This window comes from Scardinius erythrophthalmus (genome assembly GCF_964197995.2).
Source record: "Scardinius erythrophthalmus genome assembly, chromosome: 17".
NCBI classification, from domain to species: Eukaryota; Metazoa; Chordata; class Actinopteri; order Cypriniformes; family Leuciscidae; genus Scardinius; species Scardinius erythrophthalmus.
This window is the reverse complement of record NC_138237.1, coordinates 40,368,807-40,394,091: the sequence shown is the minus strand read 5'-3', so window position 1 is coordinate 40,394,091 and position 25,285 is coordinate 40,368,807. Positions and strand designations below refer to the sequence as shown.

At 45.6% G+C, this 25,285-nt stretch overlaps 2 protein-coding genes across 3 annotated transcripts; both read left to right on the top strand.

Moving 5' to 3' along the window:
• The first annotated feature begins 397 nt into the window (after positions 1-397).
• On the top strand, positions 398-18,923 carry cUnh5orf24 (chromosome Un C5orf24 homolog). Of its 2 annotated transcripts, none has more exons than XM_081391028.1 (3): positions 398-903; positions 2,089-2,669; positions 18,173-18,812. In XM_081391028.1, the coding sequence occupies exons 2-3, from the start codon at positions 2,092-2,094 to the stop codon at positions 18,324-18,326; spliced, it is 732 nt and encodes a 243-aa protein (XP_081247154.1). In that variant the 5' UTR covers positions 398-903; positions 2,089-2,091; the 3' UTR covers positions 18,327-18,812. The 2 variants fall into 2 exon arrangements, with proteins under 2 accessions (XP_081247154.1, XP_081247153.1); XM_081391027.1 differs by having other exon boundaries at positions 403-864; positions 18,173-18,923.
• A 552-nt stretch (positions 18,924-19,475) lies between these two features.
• txndc15 (thioredoxin domain containing 15) lies at positions 19,476-23,956 on the top strand. Its single transcript, XM_081391023.1, has 5 exons — positions 19,476-19,628; positions 19,719-20,029; positions 20,635-20,798; positions 20,908-21,038; positions 21,299-23,956. The coding sequence occupies exons 1-5, from the start codon at positions 19,574-19,576 to the stop codon at positions 21,493-21,495; spliced, it is 858 nt and encodes a 285-aa protein (XP_081247149.1). The 5' UTR covers positions 19,476-19,573; the 3' UTR covers positions 21,496-23,956.
• Positions 23,957-25,285: the final 1,329 nt, after the last annotated feature.

Below are 25,285 nucleotides of genomic sequence, written 5' to 3'. Positions count from 1 at the left end.
ATGTGGTCAACATAGTGTAAGAAAACCATAAAAATGAACCATGTTTCAGAGAAAATAGCTAGTTAGACTGAATACATAATTGTCAAGTATAATCTCTAAAATAAGTATTACCATACTTGAAAATAATTATCAGACCATAATGATAGATGAATTTACCATGATACTTCTAAGTTAGCAAATTCATGTACCATGGTATTTATGAGGATGGTGGTGGTTTGCTATTGGCTGATCTCATGTGAGTGACAGGTTATAGCCCCGCCCTCGTCACGGAAGAGAAGCTGCAAGATGAACTTATTCTGAACACAATAATGATGTGCGCGGTTTGATTGGTTGTTCAAGGATTGACACCTGTCAATCAAAACGAATGCTCTATTCAAAGCTCGTAACAATGTTCGGTCCAGTGAGTCATGAGCGACTCTGATTGGTCGATCCCGATCAGCGTTGAGAAAAGGACCGTGTACCACATGTCTCCCGTTCCTGTTCGAGCATCTGAATAATGACAGACTCTTATAAGCGCTGACGTGAAAACACACAGCGAAGAGTTAAAACAGATTCAGCATTATTATCTCCGTCGAGCAGAAGAGTTAAACTCGATGCAGCTCCAGCCACTGCGCGAGCACTCAGCGCGCATGCGCGTGTTCCTTCTGATTTCTTAATATTTAATATCAATGGCTGACGCTCGTTTCTAAAGCATCTCTTAAAATTAGGAGGAGAGCTTTGACACATTACCTGAACACCAAGGTGAACGTCAATCTCTTTGATTTTATTCGCTGGGCTTCGATCCTAATCAGTCAAAATTCACCCAAAATGGGACAGAAATGTCACATTTAACCCTTTCCGTTCCGCTGTCGACATTAAAGCGAGGTACAGTCATTCATCTCTTTACAAACAAATGATGTTTCTGTAAGTTTGCATGAACTGAAATTTGTGTTTCATCAAATCAAATGTATCTTTGACTTTGTCACTGTTATTAGTAATGTAGAGGATAACAATGGAGGCTTTGTCATGTGTGCAGATAACAGCTGTGTGCATTTATAATGTAATATGTCACATTTAAAGCTATGCATGATCTGTCTTTATTAACTATTATAAAACAGAATCTATGCATTCATTCATTCACACACATGAAGATGTTTTGAGTTCTGTTGTTGTAAAGAGTTTAAAGCAAACACTTGAAGACCCCATGAAATCAACATGAGAGTCAATGTCTGTGACCATTTAACCATTTACTTTAAGCAGACATGTATGCATTTACATCATGCATTTATATCAATGAGAAAAAAACAGACATATTATCAAATGTACCTTCTAGGAAAATAGATTATAAAGGTCCGTTCACACCAAGAATGATAACGATAACAATACCTATTATTTTTCATAATCGTCCACACCACAACTATAACAATAACGGCACAGAATAATAATATCGTTGGAGTCACATTCAGAATCATTTTTCTTCCAGCTGATAAACGATAAAATCATTGACAGCCAATCAGCCATCATACTTTAAAGAGCTTGAGCATTTAAAGGGGACACATCATGAAAATCTGACTTTTTCTGTGTTTAAGTGCCATAATCGAGTCCCCGGTGCTTCTACCAACACAGAAAACATGAAGCTCTGAAGCTGGTGTACAGGCTCCGCCCTCTTCTGAACGGAGGCGGAGCTAAAGCTCATATGCATTTAAAGGGACACGCACACACAAACAGTGCAGGGGCATTTGACAAGCTATAATAAATGATCTGCGGGGATTTTGAGCTGAAATCTCACAGACACATTCTAGGGACACCATAGATTTATATTCCATCTGGTGAAAAGGGCCATAATATGTCACCTTTAAAGCGATAGAGAGCAAAACTGAGAATAAACAGAACGATATCATCTGTTAACGTTAAAGATCTTGCTGTGAATGGGCCTTAAGAAACAGTGACGACTCATCTCGCACTCTGTAAAGTTCTGTCCAATCATATGAGAGGGTCCGTCCCACTCCTTATATATGCCCCCTAGCTTCCTGTTTCATGTAGTCTTTTTAGCCACACAAAATAAGACTCAAAGCCTCTGTCACACACATATGTCCCGTCTGTCAACAGAAGATGATGCGTCAGGTGTCCAGCAGCAGCGAATACTGCGTCGACGGCCGGCCCTCGTGTTTAGCGGAGGACGTGAGGCTCTCGCCGAGCCACTTTGATTTGTGCCCCACCAAGTTTTACCAGTCTTCCCTGCCTCAGCGCTCTCGGCAGATGTGCTTCGCGTACCTGCCCCCGCCGCCGGTCCTCAAGTCTCCCTCGTGCCGCGAGGAGCCACGGCTGCCGCAGGGGCCTGCCGGACCTCAGGGAAACCACAGAAGCGGGGACTCTAAAAAGAAGGGAGCGTCTGGGAGGTCTGGGAAACGCGGCCGGCCGGCGGGAACCACCAAATCCGCCGGTTACAGAACCAGCACGGGCAGACCGCTGGGCACCACTAAAGCCGCTGGGTTTAAGACCAGTCCGGGCCGGCCCCTGGGCACCACCAAGGCCGCGGGCTATAAGGTGAGTCCGGGCCGGCCGCCCGGCAGCATCAAGAGCCCGTCTCGGCTGGGTAAGCTAAGCTACGGTTCCTGCAGTGGAGCGGCGTTCCCCTACAGCATCATGCACAGACCCGACGCTACGCTGAAGGAGGAAGCGGCTAAAGAGTAAAGTCAACCTTTCCTTCTTTACTGTAATGCATCCTTATCTCACACACAAACATTAATCGGTTCTGCCTTCTATATTATGCAAAATGTAATAAGTAATAAGCCTAAAGAGAGTATCATAGCAGTATTCAGATCGCAGGAGTCTGTAGTGTGAGTATTGAGTGTCACAGTGCGATCCGCTGGTTAAGTCGTGATGTAAAGAATTGTTTTCGGGTCCAAGCCTCGACTCGATTCAAGTGAGAATACTATCTCAAGCCCTGAGGAACTCCAGTAGCTAGATGATAGCAGTGATGGGATAAACCATGTTTCTGAATGACAGATCTAGTGATGACATGTAGATGGAGAAGAGAAGCGGTCCCAGCACTGAGCCCTGAGGCACTCCAGTAGCTAGATGATAACAGTGATGGGGTAAACCATGTTTCTGAATGACAGATCCCAGTGATGACATGTAGATGGAGAAGAGAAGCGGTCCCAGCACTGAGCCCTGAGGCACTCCGGTAGCTAGATGATAACAGTGATGGGAAAAACCATGTTCCTGAATGACAGATCCTACTGATGACATGTAGATGGAGAAGAGAAGCGGTCCCAGCACTGAGCCCTGAGGCACTCCAGTAGCTAGATGATAACAGTGATGGGGTAAACCATGTTTCTGAATGACAGATCTAGTGATGACATGTAGATGGAGAAGAGAAGCGGTCCCAGCACTGAGCCCTGAGGCACTCCAGTAGCTAGATGATAACAGTGATGGGAAAAACCATGTTCCTGAATGACAGATCCTACTGATGACATGTAGATGGAGAAGAGAAGCGGTCCCAGCACTGAGCCCTGAGGCACTCCAGTAGCTAGATGATAACAGTGATGGGGTAAACCATGTTTCTGAATGACAGATCTAGTGATGACATGTAGATGGAGAAGAGAAGCGGTCCCAGCACTGAGCCCTGAGGCACTCCAGTAGCTAGATGATAACAGTGATGGGAAAAACCATGTTCCTGAATGACAGATCCTACTGATGACATGTAGATGGAGAAGAGAAGCGGTCCCAGCACTGAGCCCTGAGGCACTCCAGTAGCTAGATGATAACAGTGATGGGATAAACCATGTTCCTGAATGACAGATCTAGTGATGACATGTAGATGGAGAAGAGAAGCGGTCCCAGCACTGAGCCCTGAGGCACTCCAGTAGCTAGATGATAACAGTGATGGGATAAACCATGTTTCTGAATGACAGATCCTACTGATGACATGTAGATGGAGAAGAGAAGCGGTCCCAGCACTGAGTCCTGAGGCACTCCAGTAGCTAGATGATAACAGTGATGGGATAAACCATGTTTCTGAATGACAGATCTAGTGATGACATGTAGATGGAGAAGAGAAGCGGTCCCAGCACTGAGCCCTGAGGCACTCCAGTAGCTAGATGATAGCAGTGATGGGATAAACCATGTTTCTGAATGACAGATCTAGTGATGACATGTAGATGGAGAAGAGAAGCGGTCCCAGCACTGAGCCCTGAGGCACTCCAGTAGCTAGATGATAACAGTGATGGGATAAACCATGTTTCTGAATGACAGATCTAGTGATGACATGTAGATGGAGAAGAGAAGTGGTCCCAGCACTGAGCCCTGAGGCACTCCAGTAGCTAGATGATAACAGTGATGGGATAAACCATGTTTCTGAATGACAGATCTAGTGATGACATGTAGATGGAGAAGAGAAGCGGTCCCAGCACTGAGCCCTGAGGCACTCCAGTAGCTAGATGATAACAGTGATGGGATAAACCATGTTTCTGAATGACAGACACTAGTGATGACATGTAGATGGAGAAGAGAAGCGGTCCCAGCACTGAGCCCTGAGGCACTCCAGTAGCTAGATGATAACAGTGATGGGATTAACCATGTTTCTGAATGACAGATCTAGTGATGACATGTAGATGGAGAAGAGAAGCGGTGCCAGCACTGAGCCCTGAGGCACTCCAGTAGCTAGATGATAACAGTGATGGGATAAACCATGTTTCTGAATGACAGACACTAGTGATGACATGTAGATGGAGAAGAGAAGCGGTCCCAGCACTGAGCCCTGAGGCACTCCAGTAGCTAGATGATAACAGTGATGGGATAAACCATGTTTCTGAATGACAGATCTATTGATGACATGTAGATGGAGAAGAGTAGTGGTCCCAGCACTGAGCCCTGAGGCACTCCAGTAGCTAGATGATAACAGTGATGGGATAAACCATGTTTCTGAATGACAGATCTAGTGATGACATGTAGATGGAGAAGAGAAGCGGTCCCAGCACTGAGCCCTGAGGCACTCCAGTAGCTAGATGATAACAGTGATGGGATAAACCATGTTTCTGAATGACAGATCTAGTGATGACATGTAGATGGAGAAGAGAAGCGGTCCCAGCACTGAGCCCTGAGGCACTCCAGTAGCTAGATGATAACAGTGATGGGATAAACCATGTTTCTGAATGACAGATCTAGTGATGACATGTAGATGGAGAAGAGAAGCGGTCCCAGCACTGAGCCCTGAGGCACTCCAGTAGCTAGATGATAGCAGTGATGGGATAAACCATGTTTCTGAATGACAGACACTAGTGATGACATGTAGATGGAGAAGAGAAGCGGTCCCAGCACTGAGCCCTGAGGCACTCCAGTAGCTAGATGATAACAGTGATGGGATAAACCATGTTCCTGAATGACAGATCTAGTGATGACATGTAGATGGAGAAGAGAAGCGGTCCCAGCACTGAGCCCTGAGGCACTCCAGTAGCTAGATGATAACAGTGATGGGATAAACCATGTTTCTGAATGACAGATCTAGTGATGACATGTAGATGGAGAAGAGAAGCGGTCCCAGCACTGAGCCCTGAGGCACTCCAGTAGCTAGATGATAACAGTGATGGGATAAACCATGTTTCTGAATGACAGATCTATTGATGACATGTAGATGGAGAAGAGTAGTGGTCCCAGCACTGAGCCCTGAGGCACTCCAGTAGCTAGATGATAACAGTGATGGGATAAACCATGTTTCTGAATGACAGATCTAGTGATGACATGTAGATGTAGAAGAGAAGCGGTCCCAGCACTGAGCCCTGAGGCACTCCAGTAGCTAGATGATAACAGTGATGGGATAAACCATGTTTCTGAATGACAGACACTAGTGATGACATGTAGATGGAGAAGAGAAGCGGTCCCAGCACTGAGCCCTGAGGCACTCCAGTAGCTAGATGATAACAGTGATGGGATAAACCATGTTTCTGAATGACAGATCTAGTGATGACATGTAGATGGAGAAGAGAAGCGGTCCCAGCACTGAGCCCTGAGGCACTCCAGTAGCTAGATGATAACAGTGATGGGATAAACCATGTTTCTGAATGACAGATCTAGTGATGACATGTAGATGGAGAAGAGAAGCGGTCCCAGCACTGAGCCCTGAGGCACTCCAGTAGCTAGATGATAGCAGTGATGGGATAAACCATGTTTCTGAATGACAGACACTAGTGATGACATGTAGATGGAGAAGAGAAGCGGTCCCAGCACTGAGCCCTGAGGCACTCCAGTAGCTAGATGATAGCAGTGATGGGATAAACCATGTTCCTGAATGACAGATCTAGTGATGACATGTAGATGGAGAAGAGAAGCGGTCCCAGCACTGAGCCCTGAGGCACTCCAGTAGCTAGATGATAACAGTGATGGGATAAACCATGTTCCTGAATGACAGATCTAGTGATGACATGTAGATGGAGAAGAGAAGCGGTCCCAGCACTGAGCCCTGAGGCACTCCAGTAGCTAGATGATAACAGTGATGGGATAAACCATGTTTCTGAATGACAGATCTAGTGATGACATGTAGATGGAGAAGAGAAGCGGTCCCAGCACTGAGCCCTGAGGCACTCCAGTAGCTAGATGATAACAGTGATGGGATAAACCATGTTCCTGAATGACAGACACTAGTGATGACATGTAGATGGAGAAGAGAAGTGGTCCCAGCACTGAGCCCTGAGGCACTCCAGTAGCTAGATGATAACAGTGATGGGATAAACCATGTTTCTGAATGACAGATCTAGTGATGACATGTAGATGTAGAAGAGAAGCGGTCCCAGCACTGAGCCCTGAGGAACTCCAGTAGCTAGATGATAACAGTGATGGGATAAACCATGTTCCTAAATGACAGACACTAGTGATGACATGTAGATGGAGAAGAGAAGTGGTCCCAGCACTGAGCCCTGAGGCACTCCAGTAGCTAGATGATAACAGTTATGGGATAAACCATGTTTCTGAATGACAGACATTAGTGATGACATGTAGATGGAGAAGAGAAGCGGTCCCAGCACTGAGCCCTGAGGAACTCCAGTAGCTAGATGATAACAGTGATGGGATAAACCATGTTCCTGAATGACAGACACTAGTGATGACATGTAGATGGAGAAGAGAAGCGGTCCCAGCACTGAGCCCTGAGGCACTCCAGTAGCTAGATGATAACAGTGATGGGATAAACCATGTTTCTGAATGACAGATACTAGTGATGACATGTAGATGGAGAAGAGAAGCGGTCCCAGCACTGAGCCCTGAGGCACTCCAGTAGCTAGATGATAACAGTGATAGGATAAACCATGTTTCTGAATGACAGATCTAGTGATGACATGTAGATGGAGAAGAGAAGCGGTCCCAGCACTGAGCCCTGAGGAACTCCAGTAGCTAGATGATAACAGTGATGGGATAAACCATGTTTCTGAATGACAGACACTAGTGATGACATGTAGATGGAGAAGAGAAGCGGTCCCAGCACTGAGCCCTGAGGCACTCCAGTAGCTAGATGATAACAGTGATGGGATAAACCATGTTTCTGAATGACAGATCTAGTGATGACATGTAGATGGAGAAGAGAAGCGGTCCCAGCACTGAGCCCTGAGGCACTCCAGTAGCTAGATGATAACAGTGATGGGATAAACCATGTTTCTGAATGACAGATCTAGTGATGACATGTAGATGGAGAAGAGAAGCGGTCCCAGCACTGAGCCCTGAGGCACTCCAGTAGCTAGATGATAACAGTGATGGGATAAACCATGTTTCTGAATGACAGACACTAGTGATGACATGTAGATGGAGAAGAGAAGCGGTCCCAGCACTGAGCCCTGAGGCACTCCAGTAGCTAGATGATAACAGTGATGGGATAAACCATGTTTCTGAATGACAGATCTAGTGATGACATGTAGATGTAGAAGAGAAGCGGTCCCAGCACTGAGCCCTGAGGCACTCCAGTAGCTAGATGATAACAGTGATGGGATAAACCATGTTTCTGAATGACAGATCTAGTGATGACATGTAGATGGAGAAGAGAAGCGGTCCCAGCACTGAGCCCTAAGGCACTCCAGTAGCTAGATGATAACAGTGATGGGATAAACCATGTTTCTGAATGACAGATCTAGTGATGACATGTAGATGGAGAAGAGAAGCGGTCCCAGCACTGAGCCCTGAGGCACTCCAGTAGCTAGATGATAGCAGTGATGGGATAAACCATGTTTCTGAATGACAGATCTAGTGATGACATGTAGATGGAGAAGAGAAGCGGTCCCAGCACTGAGCCCTGAGGCACTCCAGTAGCTAGATGATAACAGTGATGGGGTAAACCATGTTTCTGAATGACAGATCTAGTGATGACATGTAGATGGAGAAGAGAAGCGGTCCCAGCACTGAGCCCTGAGGCACTCCAGTAGCTAGATGATAACAGTGATGGGAAAAACCATGTTCCTGAATGACAGATCCTACTGATGACATGTAGATGGAGAAGAGAAGCGGTCCCAGCACTGAGCCCTGAGGCACTCCAGTAGCTAGATGATAACAGTGATGGGGTAAACCATGTTTCTGAATGACAGATCTAGTGATGACATGTAGATGGAGAAGAGAAGCGGTCCCAGCACTGAGCCCTGAGGCACTCCAGTAGCTAGATGATAACAGTGATGGGAAAAACCATGTTCCTGAATGACAGATCCTACTGATGACATGTAGATGGAGAAGAGAAGCGGTCCCAGCACTGAGCCCTGAGGCACTCCAGTAGCTAGATGATAACAGTGATGGGATAAACCATGTTCCTGAATGACAGATCTAGTGATGACATGTAGATGGAGAAGAGAAGCGGTCCCAGCACTGAGCCCTGAGGCACTCCAGTAGCTAGATGATAACAGTGATGGGATAAACCATGTTTCTGAATGACAGATCCTACTGATGACATGTAGATGGAGAAGAGAAGCGGTCCCAGCACTGAGTCCTGAGGCACTCCAGTAGCTAGATGATAACAGTGATGGGATAAACCATGTTTCTGAATGACAGATCTAGTGATGACATGTAGATGGAGAAGAGAAGCGGTCCCAGCACTGAGCCCTGAGGCACTCCAGTAGCTAGATGATAGCAGTGATGGGATAAACCATGTTTCTGAATGACAGATCTAGTGATGACATGTAGATGGAGAAGAGAAGCGGTCCCAGCACTGAGCCCTGAGGCACTCCAGTAGCTAGATGATAACAGTGATGGGATAAACCATGTTTCTGAATGACAGATCTAGTGATGACATGTAGATGGAGAAGAGAAGTGGTCCCAGCACTGAGCCCTGAGGCACTCCAGTAGCTAGATGATAACAGTGATGGGATAAACCATGTTTCTGAATGACAGATCTAGTGATGACATGTAGATGGAGAAGAGAAGCGGTCCCAGCACTGAGCCCTGAGGCACTCCAGTAGCTAGATGATAACAGTGATGGGATAAACCATGTTTCTGAATGACAGACACTAGTGATGACATGTAGATGGAGAAGAGAAGCGGTCCCAGCACTGAGCCCTGAGGCACTCCAGTAGCTAGATGATAACAGTGATGGGATTAACCATGTTTCTGAATGACAGATCTAGTGATGACATGTAGATGGAGAAGAGAAGCGGTGCCAGCACTGAGCCCTGAGGCACTCCAGTAGCTAGATGATAACAGTGATGGGATAAACCATGTTTCTGAATGACAGACACTAGTGATGACATGTAGATGGAGAAGAGAAGCGGTCCCAGCACTGAGCCCTGAGGCACTCCAGTAGCTAGATGATAACAGTGATGGGATAAACCATGTTTCTGAATGACAGATCTATTGATGACATGTAGATGGAGAAGAGTAGTGGTCCCAGCACTGAGCCCTGAGGCACTCCAGTAGCTAGATGATAACAGTGATGGGATAAACCATGTTTCTGAATGACAGATCTAGTGATGACATGTAGATGGAGAAGAGAAGCGGTCCCAGCACTGAGCCCTGAGGCACTCCAGTAGCTAGATGATAACAGTGATGGGATAAACCATGTTTCTGAATGACAGATCTAGTGATGACATGTAGATGGAGAAGAGAAGCGGTCCCAGCACTGAGCCCTGAGGCACTCCAGTAGCTAGATGATAACAGTGATGGGATAAACCATGTTTCTGAATGACAGATCTAGTGATGACATGTAGATGGAGAAGAGAAGCGGTCCCAGCACTGAGCCCTGAGGCACTCCAGTAGCTAGATGATAGCAGTGATGGGATAAACCATGTTTCTGAATGACAGACACTAGTGATGACATGTAGATGGAGAAGAGAAGCGGTCCCAGCACTGAGCCCTGAGGCACTCCAGTAGCTAGATGATAACAGTGATGGGATAAACCATGTTCCTGAATGACAGATCTAGTGATGACATGTAGATGGAGAAGAGAAGCGGTCCCAGCACTGAGCCCTGAGGCACTCCAGTAGCTAGATGATAACAGTGATGGGATAAACCATGTTTCTGAATGACAGATCTAGTGATGACATGTAGATGGAGAAGAGAAGCGGTCCCAGCACTGAGCCCTGAGGCACTCCAGTAGCTAGATGATAACAGTGATGGGATAAACCATGTTTCTGAATGACAGATCTATTGATGACATGTAGATGGAGAAGAGTAGTGGTCCCAGCACTGAGCCCTGAGGCACTCCAGTAGCTAGATGATAACAGTGATGGGATAAACCATGTTTCTGAATGACAGATCTAGTGATGACATGTAGATGTAGAAGAGAAGCGGTCCCAGCACTGAGCCCTGAGGCACTCCAGTAGCTAGATGATAACAGTGATGGGATAAACCATGTTTCTGAATGACAGACACTAGTGATGACATGTAGATGGAGAAGAGAAGCGGTCCCAGCACTGAGCCCTGAGGCACTCCAGTAGCTAGATGATAACAGTGATGGGATAAACCATGTTTCTGAATGACAGATCTAGTGATGACATGTAGATGGAGAAGAGAAGCGGTCCCAGCACTGAGCCCTGAGGCACTCCAGTAGCTAGATGATAACAGTGATGGGATAAACCATGTTTCTGAATGACAGATCTAGTGATGACATGTAGATGGAGAAGAGAAGCGGTCCCAGCACTGAGCCCTGAGGCACTCCAGTAGCTAGATGATAGCAGTGATGGGATAAACCATGTTTCTGAATGACAGACACTAGTGATGACATGTAGATGGAGAAGAGAAGCGGTCCCAGCACTGAGCCCTGAGGCACTCCAGTAGCTAGATGATAGCAGTGATGGGATAAACCATGTTCCTGAATGACAGATCTAGTGATGACATGTAGATGGAGAAGAGAAGCGGTCCCAGCACTGAGCCCTGAGGCACTCCAGTAGCTAGATGATAACAGTGATGGGATAAACCATGTTCCTGAATGACAGATCTAGTGATGACATGTAGATGGAGAAGAGAAGCGGTCCCAGCACTGAGCCCTGAGGCACTCCAGTAGCTAGATGATAACAGTGATGGGATAAACCATGTTTCTGAATGACAGATCTAGTGATGACATGTAGATGGAGAAGAGAAGCGGTCCCAGCACTGAGCCCTGAGGCACTCCAGTAGCTAGATGATAACAGTGATGGGATAAACCATGTTCCTGAATGACAGACACTAGTGATGACATGTAGATGGAGAAGAGAAGTGGTCCCAGCACTGAGCCCTGAGGCACTCCAGTAGCTAGATGATAACAGTGATGGGATAAACCATGTTTCTGAATGACAGATCTAGTGATGACATGTAGATGTAGAAGAGAAGCGGTCCCAGCACTGAGCCCTGAGGAACTCCAGTAGCTAGATGATAACAGTGATGGGATAAACCATGTTCCTGAATGACAGACACTAGTGATGACATGTAGATGGAGAAGAGAAGTGGTCCCAGCACTGAGCCCTGAGGCACTCCAGTAGCTAGATGATAACAGTTATGGGATAAACCATGTTTCTGAATGACAGACATTAGTGATGACATGTAGATGGAGAAGAGAAGCGGTCCCAGCACTGAGCCCTGAGGAACTCCAGTAGCTAGATGATAACAGTGATGGGATAAACCATGTTCCTGAATGACAGACACTAGTGATGACATGTAGATGGAGAAGAGAAGCGGTCCCAGCACTGAGCCCTGAGGCACTCCAGTAGCTAGATGATAACAGTGATGGGATAAACCATGTTTCTGAATGACAGATACTAGTGATGACATGTAGATGGAGAAGAGAAGCGGTCCCAGCACTGAGCCCTGAGGCACTCCAGTAGCTAGATGATAACAGTGATAGGATAAACCATGTTTCTGAATGACAGATCTAGTGATGACATGTAGATGGAGAAGAGAAGCGGTCCCAGCACTGAGCCCTGAGGAACTCCAGTAGCTAGATGATAACAGTGATGGGATAAACCATGTTTCTGAATGACAGACACTAGTGATGACATGTAGATGGAGAAGAGAAGCGGTCCCAGCACTGAGCCCTGAGGCACTCCAGTAGCTAGATGATAACAGTGATGGGATAAACCATGTTTCTGAATGACAGATCTAGTGATGACATGTAGATGGAGAAGAGAAGCGGTCCCAGCACTGAGCCCTGAGGCACTCCAGTAGCTAGATGATAACAGTGATGGGATAAACCATGTTTCTGAATGACAGATCTAGTGATGACATGTAGATGGAGAAGAGAAGCGGTCCCAGCACTGAGCCCTGAGGCACTCCAGTAGCTAGATGATAACAGTGATGGGATAAACCATGTTTCTGAATGACAGACACTAGTGATGACATGTAGATGGAGAAGAGAAGCGGTCCCAGCACTGAGCCCTGAGGCACTCCAGTAGCTAGATGATAACAGTGATGGGATAAACCATGTTTCTGAATGACAGATCTAGTGATGACATGTAGATGTAGAAGAGAAGCGGTCCCAGCACTGAGCCCTGAGGCACTCCAGTAGCTAGATGATAACAGTGATGGGATAAACCATGTTTCTGAATGACAGATCTAGTGATGACATGTAGATGGAGAAGAGAAGCGGTCCCAGCACTGAGCCCTAAGGCACTCCAGTAGCTAGATGATAACAGTGATGGGATAAACCATGTTTCTGAATGACAGATCTAGTGATGACATGTAGATGGAGAAGAGAAGCGGTCCCAGCACTGAGCCCTGAGGCACTCCAGTAGCTAGATGATAGCAGTGATGGGATAAACCATGTTTCTGAATGGCAGACACTAGTGATGACATGTAGATGGAGAAGAGAAGCGGTCCCAGCACTGAGCCCTGAGGCACTCCAGTAGCTAGATGATAACAGTGATGGGATAAACCATGTTTCTGAATGACAGATACTAGTGATGACATGTAGATGGAGAAGAGTAGTGGTCCCAGCACTGAGCCCTGAGGCACTCCAGTAGCTAGATGATAACAGTGATGGGATAAACCATGTTTCTGAATGACAGATCTAGTGATGACATGTAGATGGAGAAGAGAAGCGGTCCCAGCACTGAGCCCTGAGGCACTCCAGTAGCTAGATGATAACAGTGATGGGATAAACCATGTTTCTGAATGACAGATCTAGTGATGACATGTAGATGGAGAAGAGAAGCGGTCCCAGCACTGAGCCCTGAGGCACTCCAGTAGCTAGATGATAACAGTGATGGGATAAACCATGTTCCTGAATGACAGATCTAGTGATGACATGTAGATGGAGAAGAGAAGCGGTCCCAGCACTGAGCCCTGAGGCACTCCAGTAGCTAGATGATAACAGTGATGGGATAAACCATGTTTCTGAATGACAGATCTAGTGATGACATGTAGATGGAGAAGAGAAGCGGTCCCAGCACTGAGCCCTGAGGCACTCCAGTAGCTAGATGATAACAGTGATGGGATAAACCATGTTCCTGAATGACAGACACTAGTGATGACATGTAGATGGAGAAGAGAAGCGGTCCCAGCACTGAGCCCTGAGGCACTCCAGTAGCTAGATGATAACAGTGATGGGATAAACCATGTTTCTGAATGACAGACACTAGTGATGACATGTAGATGGAGAAGAGAAGCGGTCCCAGCACTGAGCCCTGAGGCACTCCAGTAGCTAGATGATAACAGTGATGGGATAAACCATGTTCCTGAATGACAGACACTAGTGATGACATGTAGATGGAGAAGAGAAGTGGTCCCAGCACTGAGCCCTGAGGCACTCCAGTAGCTAGATGATAACAGTGATGGGATAAACCATGTTTCTGAATGACAGATCTAGTGATGACATGTAGATGTAGAAGAGAAGCGGTCCCAGCACTGAGCCCTGAGGCACTCCAGTAGCTAGATGATAACAGTGATGGGATAAACCATGTTCCTGAATGACAGACACTAGTGATGACATGTAGATGGAGAAGAGAAGCGGTCCCAGCACTGAGCCCTGAGGCACTCCAGTAGCTAGATGATAACAGTGATGGGGTAAACCATGTTCCTGAATGACAGATCTAGTGATGACATGTAGATGTAGAAGAGAAGCGGTCCCAGCACTGAGCCCTGAGGCACTCCAGTAGCTAGATGATAACAGTGATGGGATAAACCATGTTTCTGAATGACAGACACTAGTGATGACATGTAGATGGAGAAGAGAAGCGGTCCCAGCACTGAGCCCTGAGGCACTCCAGTAGCTAGATGATAACAGTGATAGGATAAACCATGTTTCTGAATGACAGATCTAGTGATGACATGTAGATGGAGAAGAGAAGTGGTCCCAGCACTGAGCCCTGAGGCACTCCAGTAGCTAGATGATAACAGTGATGGGATAAACCATGTTTCTGAATGACAGATCTAGTGATGACATGTAGATGTAGAAGAGAAGCGGTCCCAGCACTGAGCCCTGAGGCACTCCAGTAGCTAGATGATAACAGTGATGGGATAAACCATGTTTCTGAATGACAGACACTAGTGATGACATGTAGATGGAGAAGAGAAGCGGTCCCAGCACTGAGCCCTGAGGCACTCCAGTAGCTAGATGATAACAGTGATAGGATAAACCATGTTTCTGAATGACAGATCTAGTGATGACATGTAGATGGAGAAGAGAAGCGGTCCCAGCACTGAGCCCTGAGGAACTCCAGTAGCTAGATGATAACAGTGATGGGATAAACCATGTTTCTGAATGACAGACACTAGTGATGACATGTAGATGGAGAAGAGAAGCGGTCCCAGCACTGAGCCCTGAGGCACTCCAGTAGCTAGATGATAACAGTGATGGGATAAACCATGTTCCTGAATGACAGACACTAGTGATGACATGTAGATGGAGAAGAGAAGCGGTCCCAGCACTGAGCCCTGAGGCACTCCAGTAGCTAGATGATAACAGTGATGGGGTAAACCATGTTCCTGAATGACAGACACTAGTGATGACATGTAGATGGAGAAGAGAAGCGGTCCCAGCACTGAGCCCTGAGGCACTCCAGTAGCTAGATGACAACAGTGATGGGATAAACCATGTTTCTGAATGACAGACACTAGTGATGACATGTAGATGGAGAAGAGAAGCGGTCCCAGCACTGAGCCCTGAGGCACTCCAGTAGCTAGATGATAGCAGTGATGGGATAAACCATGTTTCTGAATGACAGACACTAGTGATGACATGTAGATGGAGAAGAGAAGCGGTCCCAGCACTGAGCCCTGAGGCACTCCAGTAGCTAGATGATAACAGTGATAGGATAAACCATGTTTCTGAATGACAGATCTAGTGATGACATGTAGATGGAGAAGAGAAGCGGTCCCAGCACTGAGCCCTGAGGAACTCCAGTAGCTAGATGATAACAGTGATGGGATAAACCATGTTCCTGAATGACAGACACTAGTGATGACATGTAGATGGAGAAGAGAAGCGGTCCCAGCACTGAGCCCTGAGGCACTCCAGTAGCTAGATGATAACAGTGATGGGATAAACCATGTTTCTGAATGACAGATCTAGTGATGACATGTAGATGGAGAAGAGAAGCGGTCCCAGCACTGAGCCCTGAGGCACTCCAGTAGCTAGATGATAACAGTGATGGGGTAAACCATGTTTCTGAATGACAGACACTAGTGATGACATGTAGATGGAGAAGAGAAGCGGTCCCAGCACTGAGCCCTGAGGCACTCCAGTAGCTAGATGATAGCAGTGATGGGATAAACCATGTTTCTGAATGACAGACACTAGTGATGACATGTAGATGGAGAAGAGAAGCGGTCCCAGCACTGAGCCCTGAGGCACTCCAGTAGCTAGATGATAACAGTGATAGGATAAACCATGTTTCTGAATGACAGATCTAGTGATGACATGTAGATGGAGAAGAGAAGCGGTCCCAGCACTGAGCCCTGAGGAACTCCAGTAGCTAGATGATAACAGTGATGGGATAAACCATGTTCCTGAATGACAGACACTAGTGATGACATGTAGATGGAGAAGAGAAGCGGTCCCAGCACTGAGCCCTGAGGCACTCCAGTAGCTAGATGATAACAGTGATGGGATAAACCATGTTTCTGAATGACAGATCTAGTGATGACATGTAGATGGAGAAGAGAAGCGGTCCCAGCACTGAGCCCTGAGGAACTCCAGTAGCTAGATGATAACAGTGATGGGATAAACCATGTTCCTGAATGACAGACACTAGTGATGACATGTAGATGGAGAAGAGAAGCGGTCCCAGCACTGAGCCCTGAGGCACTCCAGTAGCTAGATGATAACAGTGATGGGATAAACCATGTTCCTGAATGACAGATCTAGTGATGACATGTAGATGGAGAAGAGAAGCGGTCCCAGCACTGAGCCCTGAGGCACTCCAGTAGCTAGATGATAACAGTGATGGGATAAACCATGTTCCTGAATGACAGACACTAGTGATGACATGTAGATGGAGAAGAGAAGCGGTCCCAGCACTGAGCCCTGAGGCACTCCAGTAGCTAGATGATAACAGTGATAGGATAAACCATGTTCCTGAATGACAGATCTAGTGATGACATGTAGATGGAGAAGAGAAGCGGTCCCAGCACTGAGCCCTGAGGCACTCCAGTAGCTAGATGATAACAGTGATAGGATAAACCATGTTCCTGAATGACAGACACTAGTGATGACATGTAGATGGAGAAGAGAAGCGGTCCCAGCACTGAGCCCTGAGGCACTCCAGTAGCTAGATGATAACAGTGATGGGGTAAACCATGTTTCTGAATGACAGATCTAGTGATGACATGTAGATGGAGAAGAGAAGCGGTCCCAGCACTGAGCCCTGAGGCACTCCGGAAAATTGGAAATCTCGCGGTGCAGTCACATTAACCAAGCAGCTTTCTATTGGTCAGTGTAGCGAATTCACGCGACCAACTTGAACATGAGCGATATCTGTGTGGGGAACTTTATCATCCTCGCGTGAAACTCCCGATCGCACAGATTTCTGTTGGAATGACTGGATTGAGCAACGATAAGCAGTGATTAACGTGAGCTTGTTCAGGAAAAGAGAGGCGTGAACTTTCTGCCAAACATATGTGACATTGAAGAAAGTTTAAAACAACTCGAGAGTGTGAAAATGATGACAATGTAAAAAAAAAAATTAATTAACCCTTTAATGTTAAAGTTTTGCTAATGTATTTCTGTCAGTGTTTTTCCAAGTGCAGTCCATCTGTTTTTTGTTAAGGCCCTGATATACTTCAAGCGAAATCGAAAAACAAACTGGTGTGACGTCATTTCAGACACAATCAGGCCAAAACAAACTTCATTTGGTGTTCATTGACAGTTTGAAACTCTGAACTCCCATTGGCCAGCGGTGATTATGTAATATGTGGGTGTGTCTCCGAGGCTCCGCCTTCTATGTGGTGTAAAACTTCTCCGGTTCACGTCTTCTGTTCAGTCAGTCGAGGTCAGACGCGAGTAGAAACATGACTGAGAGACGCTTTATAGCAGAAAAGAGACGCTGACACTGTTTTCATGTTTAATACTGTAAAGCTGCTGCTTTAAAGCAATCTACTGTATAAAGTGCTGTACTAATAAATGTGACAAACATTTCCACATCACTATGATCAGATGCTTTCTGAACTGATGTTTTCTCATTTTCATGTGTTTATTTTGTTATTGAAAGGAAAGTGCAGCACATTTACAGGGACTTTAGTGTGTTTTTGTAAGTTTCATTATGAAAACCTTTGTATGCTAAGCCTCTGATTCTGTTTTGTTCTGTTTTGTCTTCTGGTCTAGAACACCAAAAATGTTGTTACAAGCTCCCCAGTTCCTCCTCAGCAGCTTCCCCGTCCGGAACCAGAAAACCCCTCCGCCAGTGGCGCTCCTGCCGTCGGAGGACGCCCCCCCGGTCCCCGAACAGCTCATCTCCGGCGCGCTGTGGTCACGCTGAATGTCATTGCATGTCATGTTGGGTTGTTAGTAAGCTTCTTTCATAAGCTTGAGTTACATAGTTAGACCATAATGAAGAGTGCAATATTTTCATCATTCCAGCACTCCACCAAAGACCTTCAACAGCATGACTCTAGATGACACACGTGAAACATGCACTCTTTAATCTCACATGTCAATCATTACACGTCTTGTAATAGTTACTTTTGTATTGTATTTATGATTCCGGCTCTGATGGTTCATATATTGGTGTGTGGGAATGCTGCAGTGATGTAAACATGTTCTTATTGGCTCAGTATCACATGACTCAGATGAGTAGTGACTATAGTAGCAGTGAAGAGAAGAGGTTTTGTGTTTAATATTTGTTACATTCACACAATCAGTGACGTGGGCTTTTCTTAATTTTTCTTTCATTTTCCATACTTTGTGATACAGTTAGAATACGAATGTTTGTGGATGTTTTATTAAAGTGTAACTACAATTGAGGAAATTTGATTTTTATTTCGATACAAGTAGAATAATTGAATTTTATTTTATTGAAGTAGCCTAAAAAATGTACAAAAAAAGTGCAAATGTAAAGAAAATATAAGCAAATTATAAAATAGGCTAATAATAACGTCTAATGATAAATATAGTGTAGCCTACAAACTGACATCAACTATAGATATTGTTTGCTTTGACCTCAATATGTTGGGTAGTAGACTGACATAAAAGAAACATGGACAGGGATTGCCTCTAACGTGTCTAAATAATAGGCTACTGTGAATTTTCATTTCAGTGACTAAAGTCCCGCAGCCGCTACCGAAGCGGTCACGTGTTTTATGTTACTTTTCCCCGCGCTTCTGAGGATGAACCAATCACAGTCCTGGATGTTTACCGGATAATAAGTTTAATTTATAGATACATTTCAACAACGGGTGCGGGTTTTCTTTTACATATCAGGAAGGAATTAAGAGAATTAAACAATTCTATTTTTTGTATAGTTTACACAATAACACAAAATCTTCCTGAGTGCGGCTTTAGTAATAAACTGCTTGATTATTGTATATAAAAAAATATCAATCGACAGTATTTGCTCCTAATTGACGTACTGTTTCACTATCACGAATATTTCCTGTAATACAGCCACGATAATAAAGCTTTATTAAAAAGCGAGTAGAAGTGTCGTGAACCGGAAGTCGAATCTTTCCCTTCGAGGTCACAGAAACACAACATCAACATTAGCGTCAGTCGCGCGCTGGACTCGAGATGGGGTTCGCGTTGTGGCTGATCCTCTTCGGGCTCGTGCGGCTCTCCTGCGCAGGTATGAACACACTAACAGCGCTTATAACGCGTGTCTGATGAGCCCGTGTGAGGTGAGGTGATGCGGTGACTGAGCTGTGTTCTCCCGCAGATGTGGCGGAGGAGCCCGAGCCGCCTCAGAGGCGCTTCAACACGGCAGAGATGGCGGACGCCGTGATGGGAACGGCTCATTCTCCCGCTGGGATACAGCAGCTGATCCCCAGGGAACTGCAGGAGTCAGTGCTGGGAGAGCCGTGTGCGGAGGAGGAGCAGCCGGAGGAGGTCCGAGACACCGGGGAAACACACAGCCAGAACCAGAGCCAGAACTTCACCGAGGCCGCCAAGACCTATAAGGTGACCTGCGACCTGAGGAACACCAGCGGGGTCCAGCGCTTCGCGGTGCAGGTGCTCAACGCGTCTCAGGTGCGTCACAGGTGCTCAACGCGTCTCAGGTGCGTCACAGGTGTATGGAAGGCGATCGGGGTCAATAGTCTATGGCAAGCGGTCAAAAGTCTTTAAACGAAACGCGTGATTTTTGACCGCGACAACACTTACAGCAGCAACCAATAAAATTGTTGTATTTGAGACTCCATTTGCATATGTGACGCGATGTTATGTTGGTATATTATCGCAAGCCAAGAGGCTCAGAAATACGCCATAGATTAATCGCATTTAAAGCCAAACGCCTTCAAATATGGCGTTTTAAACCGTATTGGACGCCGTAAAATACGCCGTTGTAATTACAAACGCCGTAAAAGACGTTTTAGTGTGCATGGAAAGCGCCGCTTTTTACGCCGTTCATCTCGCCATATGACGCCGTAAAAAATGCCGTTTTGGTTGCACAGAGCGTGTGCTATTTTAATGCAGGGCGGAGCTTGTGTCTGTGCAGTGGATGTTGATTGGATGTAGATATGTGGGCGTGGCTCTCTAATGTGTAGAGGGGCGGAGTGTAAGCCTGAGTGATGACGCTTCACTAGAAGACGCACACACACACGCGATCAGCTCAGTAACGTGTGTTCCTCCTACAGGACCTGATGGAGCTCCTGAACGCCAACGGCTCGGAGTGTTCGCTGGTGCTCTTCTACACGCCGTGGTGCCAGTTCTCCGCCAGCCTCGCGCCGCACTTCAACGCCTTGCCCCGAGTGTTTCCCAGCATGCACTTCCTCGCGCTCGACGCCTCCCAGCACAGCAGGTCTCAGTGACGCTCTCTCACACCGGTCATGTGACCCATGAGTGTGTGCAGTCATGTGACCCGTGAGTGTGTGCAGTCATGTGACCCGTGAGTGTGTCTCTCTCCACAGTCTCTCGACGCGGTTCGGGACCGTGGCCGTCCCCAATATCCTCCTGTTCCAGGGCGCCAAGCCAATGGCCCGGTTCAACCAGACGGAGCGGACGCTGGAGACGCTCTCGTCCTTCATAGCCAACCAGACAGGTGTGTGTAATGAGCATCGTCCACATGCACTCTTGATGTTCATGAGGTTCAGATACAGTTACATGTTTGCAGTAATAAATGTGAGTGATATATAAAGATCTAATTGATGAGCAGAATCGTAATAGTTCAGACTCGGGCGACCCCTGACCCCTGACCCCAGTGTCGGCTGCTGAGATGTAGCTCCGCCTGTGTGAAGCTCTCCTGTGATTGGCTGTGCTCTGCCTGTATGAAGCTCTCCTGTGATTGGCTGTGCTCTGCAGGTTTCGAGGCGAGCCCGGATCAGGCGGTGGAGGAGGACGACCGTGAGGGTCCTCTTCCCGCGGCTCCCGTCAGGAGCATCGACTGGCTCTTTGTGTTCTCCGTGCTCTTCATATCGGGCTTCACTCTCTACGCCATCCTCTGCACCGACAGCATCCGCTGGCTCATCCCGGGACAGGACCACGAGCACCAGGAGTGACCAGTGTGTGTGTGTGTGTGTGTGTGTGTGTGTGTGTCATCCTCTGCATCGACAGCATCCGCTGGCTCATCCCGGGACAGGACCACGAGCACCAGGAGTGACGTGTGTGTGTGTGTGTGTGTGTGTGTGTGTGTGTGTGTGTGTGTGTGTGTGTGTGTGTGTGTGTGTGTGTGTGTGTGTGTGTGTGTGTCATCCTCTGCACCGACAGCATCCGCTGGCTCATCCCGGGACAGGACCACGAGCACCAGGAGTGACCAGTGTGTGTGTGTGTGTGTGTGTGTGCAGAATAAATGAAGTGTGTGACCGGACAGACTCTGGCTCCTGTGATTGTGTGATTGTGTGATGGGGTCAGCGCTGCTGAAGACACTAGTCTCTGGGTATCTAGTGATCTAATGTCTAAAGCTTGGAGTCGCTCTTCCTCTGGGTGATGGAGACTGGAGTGTGTGACTGGAGGCTGGAGTGTGAGGGTCTCCGGGGGGGTCGTGTGATGCAGGCCGAGACGAGTCAGTCTTTCAGGAGAGAACTAATGTTTGAGGAGCAGTTCATCAGCGTGTCGTTTGGACAGATCTTCATCATCATCATCATCATCATCATCAGCGCTGGCTAACGTTGGGCTTTATAACGTGTGTCCACTGATCCAGCATCAGCTGCTCTTTCTCCCGCCAGCTCGGGTTCAGTTCGGAGTCCATAATGGATGAGCGCATCATAACTCTGGCTGTGTATGGGCAGTTAACAGCACTCCGGCTGGAAGTGTGTGATTAAGAAAACCTTTCCAGTGTGGATATCATAATGTGTTCTCTTGAAAATGATCTATTGTCAGATGTGTGTTGAATGTAAAGTCCTCTTAGGAATGTGAATTGATCTGAGAATATTCTTAAATAAGGCAATCTGTCCAGTGATTGGTCCATGCCGGTCCTCAGCCGAAGAGAGTCCTCTAGCCCTGCTTCACCCACTCTCAGACTGATGCTGATCTCTGCTCTTTAAGCGCAGGGTTGAGACATTCATGTTTTACTCCAGTCCGTTCTTAGCAGTGTTCGTGTGATTAATCCTCAGAGGCTGGATAAATACGGGCCCAGGGTTTCTTTTATTATATTCAAACATTTTAAAGTCTGACACTGCTATCTTCATCTCGTCTGATTGGCCACTGCTTCATGAGGTCATCAGATATGCTAATGAGCGGCTGCATCAACACTGCAAATCACCTTATGAAGAGAAACATCTATGCTCTCGTGAGGGAAACACCAAACCTGCCATATATCAACAGCAAGTCCTCCAATATACGGTTATAACAGAGAAAACTGATCCTAGACCAGCAGTTGTGAGCAGACTCCCCCTGTAAGAGCAGCAGTGGTGTGTGTGTGTGTGTGTGTGTGTGTGTGTGTGTGTGTGTGTGTGTGTGTGTGTGATCAGTGCGATCAGTGCACTGGTGTTGAGAACATGCTGATTCGTGGCTCTGCTGTATTAAGTGTGATTCTGCTGAATAAACTGGATGTCATACTTAAATAACCTCCACATTAGTGTCTGCAGAACACTCTCTCCAACATGTCCACCAGAAGACATAAAGATCCTCAGCGTTATAACTAACTGAGCATTCTTTTCCTATTTCCATTCATTCAGAGAGTTAAATATAAGCTGGGTACATTTGATGCAAAATCTTTCAATTAACTTCTTTTGAAAAGCAAGATTTGTTGGGCAACAGACAGACCGTGTTGTAATTAACGTTGATTATGAATTGTATTTTCGCGCCATTATGATGACGAATCGGGTCCTCCCTCTCCATCAGGACCCCAGCGATGCTCAGATTACTAACAGGCACTCTCTACAGCCATGATTACAGTTCAAATCATGTTATGATTAATTTTGTTTGAACTATGTTATAATGACCATTAATGTCTGTATTAGTTAGCTTATACACACACACCTGACTATCTTATACGCATTTGCACTGTACATTGCACAACCTTTATTACGTGTTAATTTAAGTGTTTAATGTCCGAATATTACAGTTGTAATAATGATGTTCATCTTAGTAGGCTATTATTATTATTATTAAGCTATTTTTAATCAATTACGTTTATCAAGTGAGGTAAATTACGTTCAATTTGTTTGATTATGAACTATATAGTAATTACTTATGTAATATATAGGCTACATATTGTAAATTAATATCCATATTTTTTTTTTTTCAACTTTGGAAGTCTGTTTACAAACATTCTTCAAGTCAAGTCTCCTTCATTTAACCCTCTGATGGTCTTTTTTTATGTCTACACTCGAGTCCTTTGGGGTCTCTAGAGACCCCAGACAATAACATTTAATTTTGTAACAAGATAATAGGGTTTTTTTTATACAAATGTAATTTTATTCTGTTTGTTAATGTTTTTACTCAACATTTGTGCAGTTTTTGGAGAATTTATGATATTTTTTAAATTTCTATAAATAAATATTTAAATAGCCTTTTTACAAAAAAACAGCATTTGATGTAAAATTCACTTTATAAAAGACCCAGATTTCTAACTTTCATTCATGGGGATAACATGGATGATTTTAAATGGTTTAATGTAACATTTATGCCCATTTTTTGGAAAATGCAGTTTTAAAATAAAAAATAATAATTATAACCACTAGATGGCTATAGAGCTCCAGTATATGCTATTTGCTATTAGACTACCTGAAAGATATCTTTTCACAAGTTGGATTCAGTTGGATTCATATCTAAATATTATAAAATCACAATTATAACAAAAATAAAATATTTTTGTCAAAGTTTAGCATTTTTTGTACCAAACCCCCCCCCAGTTTTTCAATAATGTTACATTATGATTAGAACCAAACCTGAACAAAATGTTATAAAGAGAAATGTTGGAGATTTTATCATTTATTTCAATCATTTATTTTTAATCTAATTCTAGATTCTAGACACACACAATTGTGGGTGTGTGTGTGTGTGTCTGAGAGATAAAGAGAGAGAGAGTGTGTGAGTACACATTGTCGATGAGCCAGTGTCACCACACCACTTTATATTTGTAGTGGTTCTGCATTTTGGATGATTTTATTTGACACATTATAGCCTTACAAATGTTCCTGTGTGTGTGTGTGTGTGTGTGTGTGTGTGTGTGTGCGTGCGTGCGTGCGTGCGTGCGTGCGTGTGTGTGTGTGTGTGTGTGTGTGTGTGTGCACATTTTTCAATGTGTCAGTGTCACCAATTTATTTTTGTGGTGGTACTGCATTTTGGATGATTTTATTTGACACATTATAGCCTTACAAATGTTCCTGTGTGTGTATGCGTGTGTGTGTGTGTGTGTGTGTGTGTGTGTGTGTGTGTGTGTGCGTGTGCGTGTGCGTGTGTGTGTGTGTGTGTGTGCGTGTGCGTGTGTGTGTGTGTGTGCGTGTGCGTGTGTGTGTGTGTGTGTGTGTGTATGCGTGTGTGTGTGTGTATGCGTGTGTGTGTGTGTATGCGTGTGTGTGTGTGTGTGTGCGTATGCGTGTGTGTATGCGTGTGTGTGTGTATGCGTGTGTGTGTGTGTGTGTGTGTGTGTGTGTGTGTGTGTGTGCGTGTATGCGTGTGTGTGTGTGTATGCGTGTGTGTGTGTGTGTGCAGGCACGTGCACACATAGACATCAAAGGGGGCTTGAGCACCTGCCCTTTTTATTCCTGGAGAGAAAGTGCCCTTTTTTCTGGGGTGCTTTTTTTCTATTTTTGAAAAATAATATATATTCCTGTTTGCGCACAGCTTCCCTGTCAAACAAATATATTTATTTAATTAATTAATAATAATTTAGCCGTAAATAAA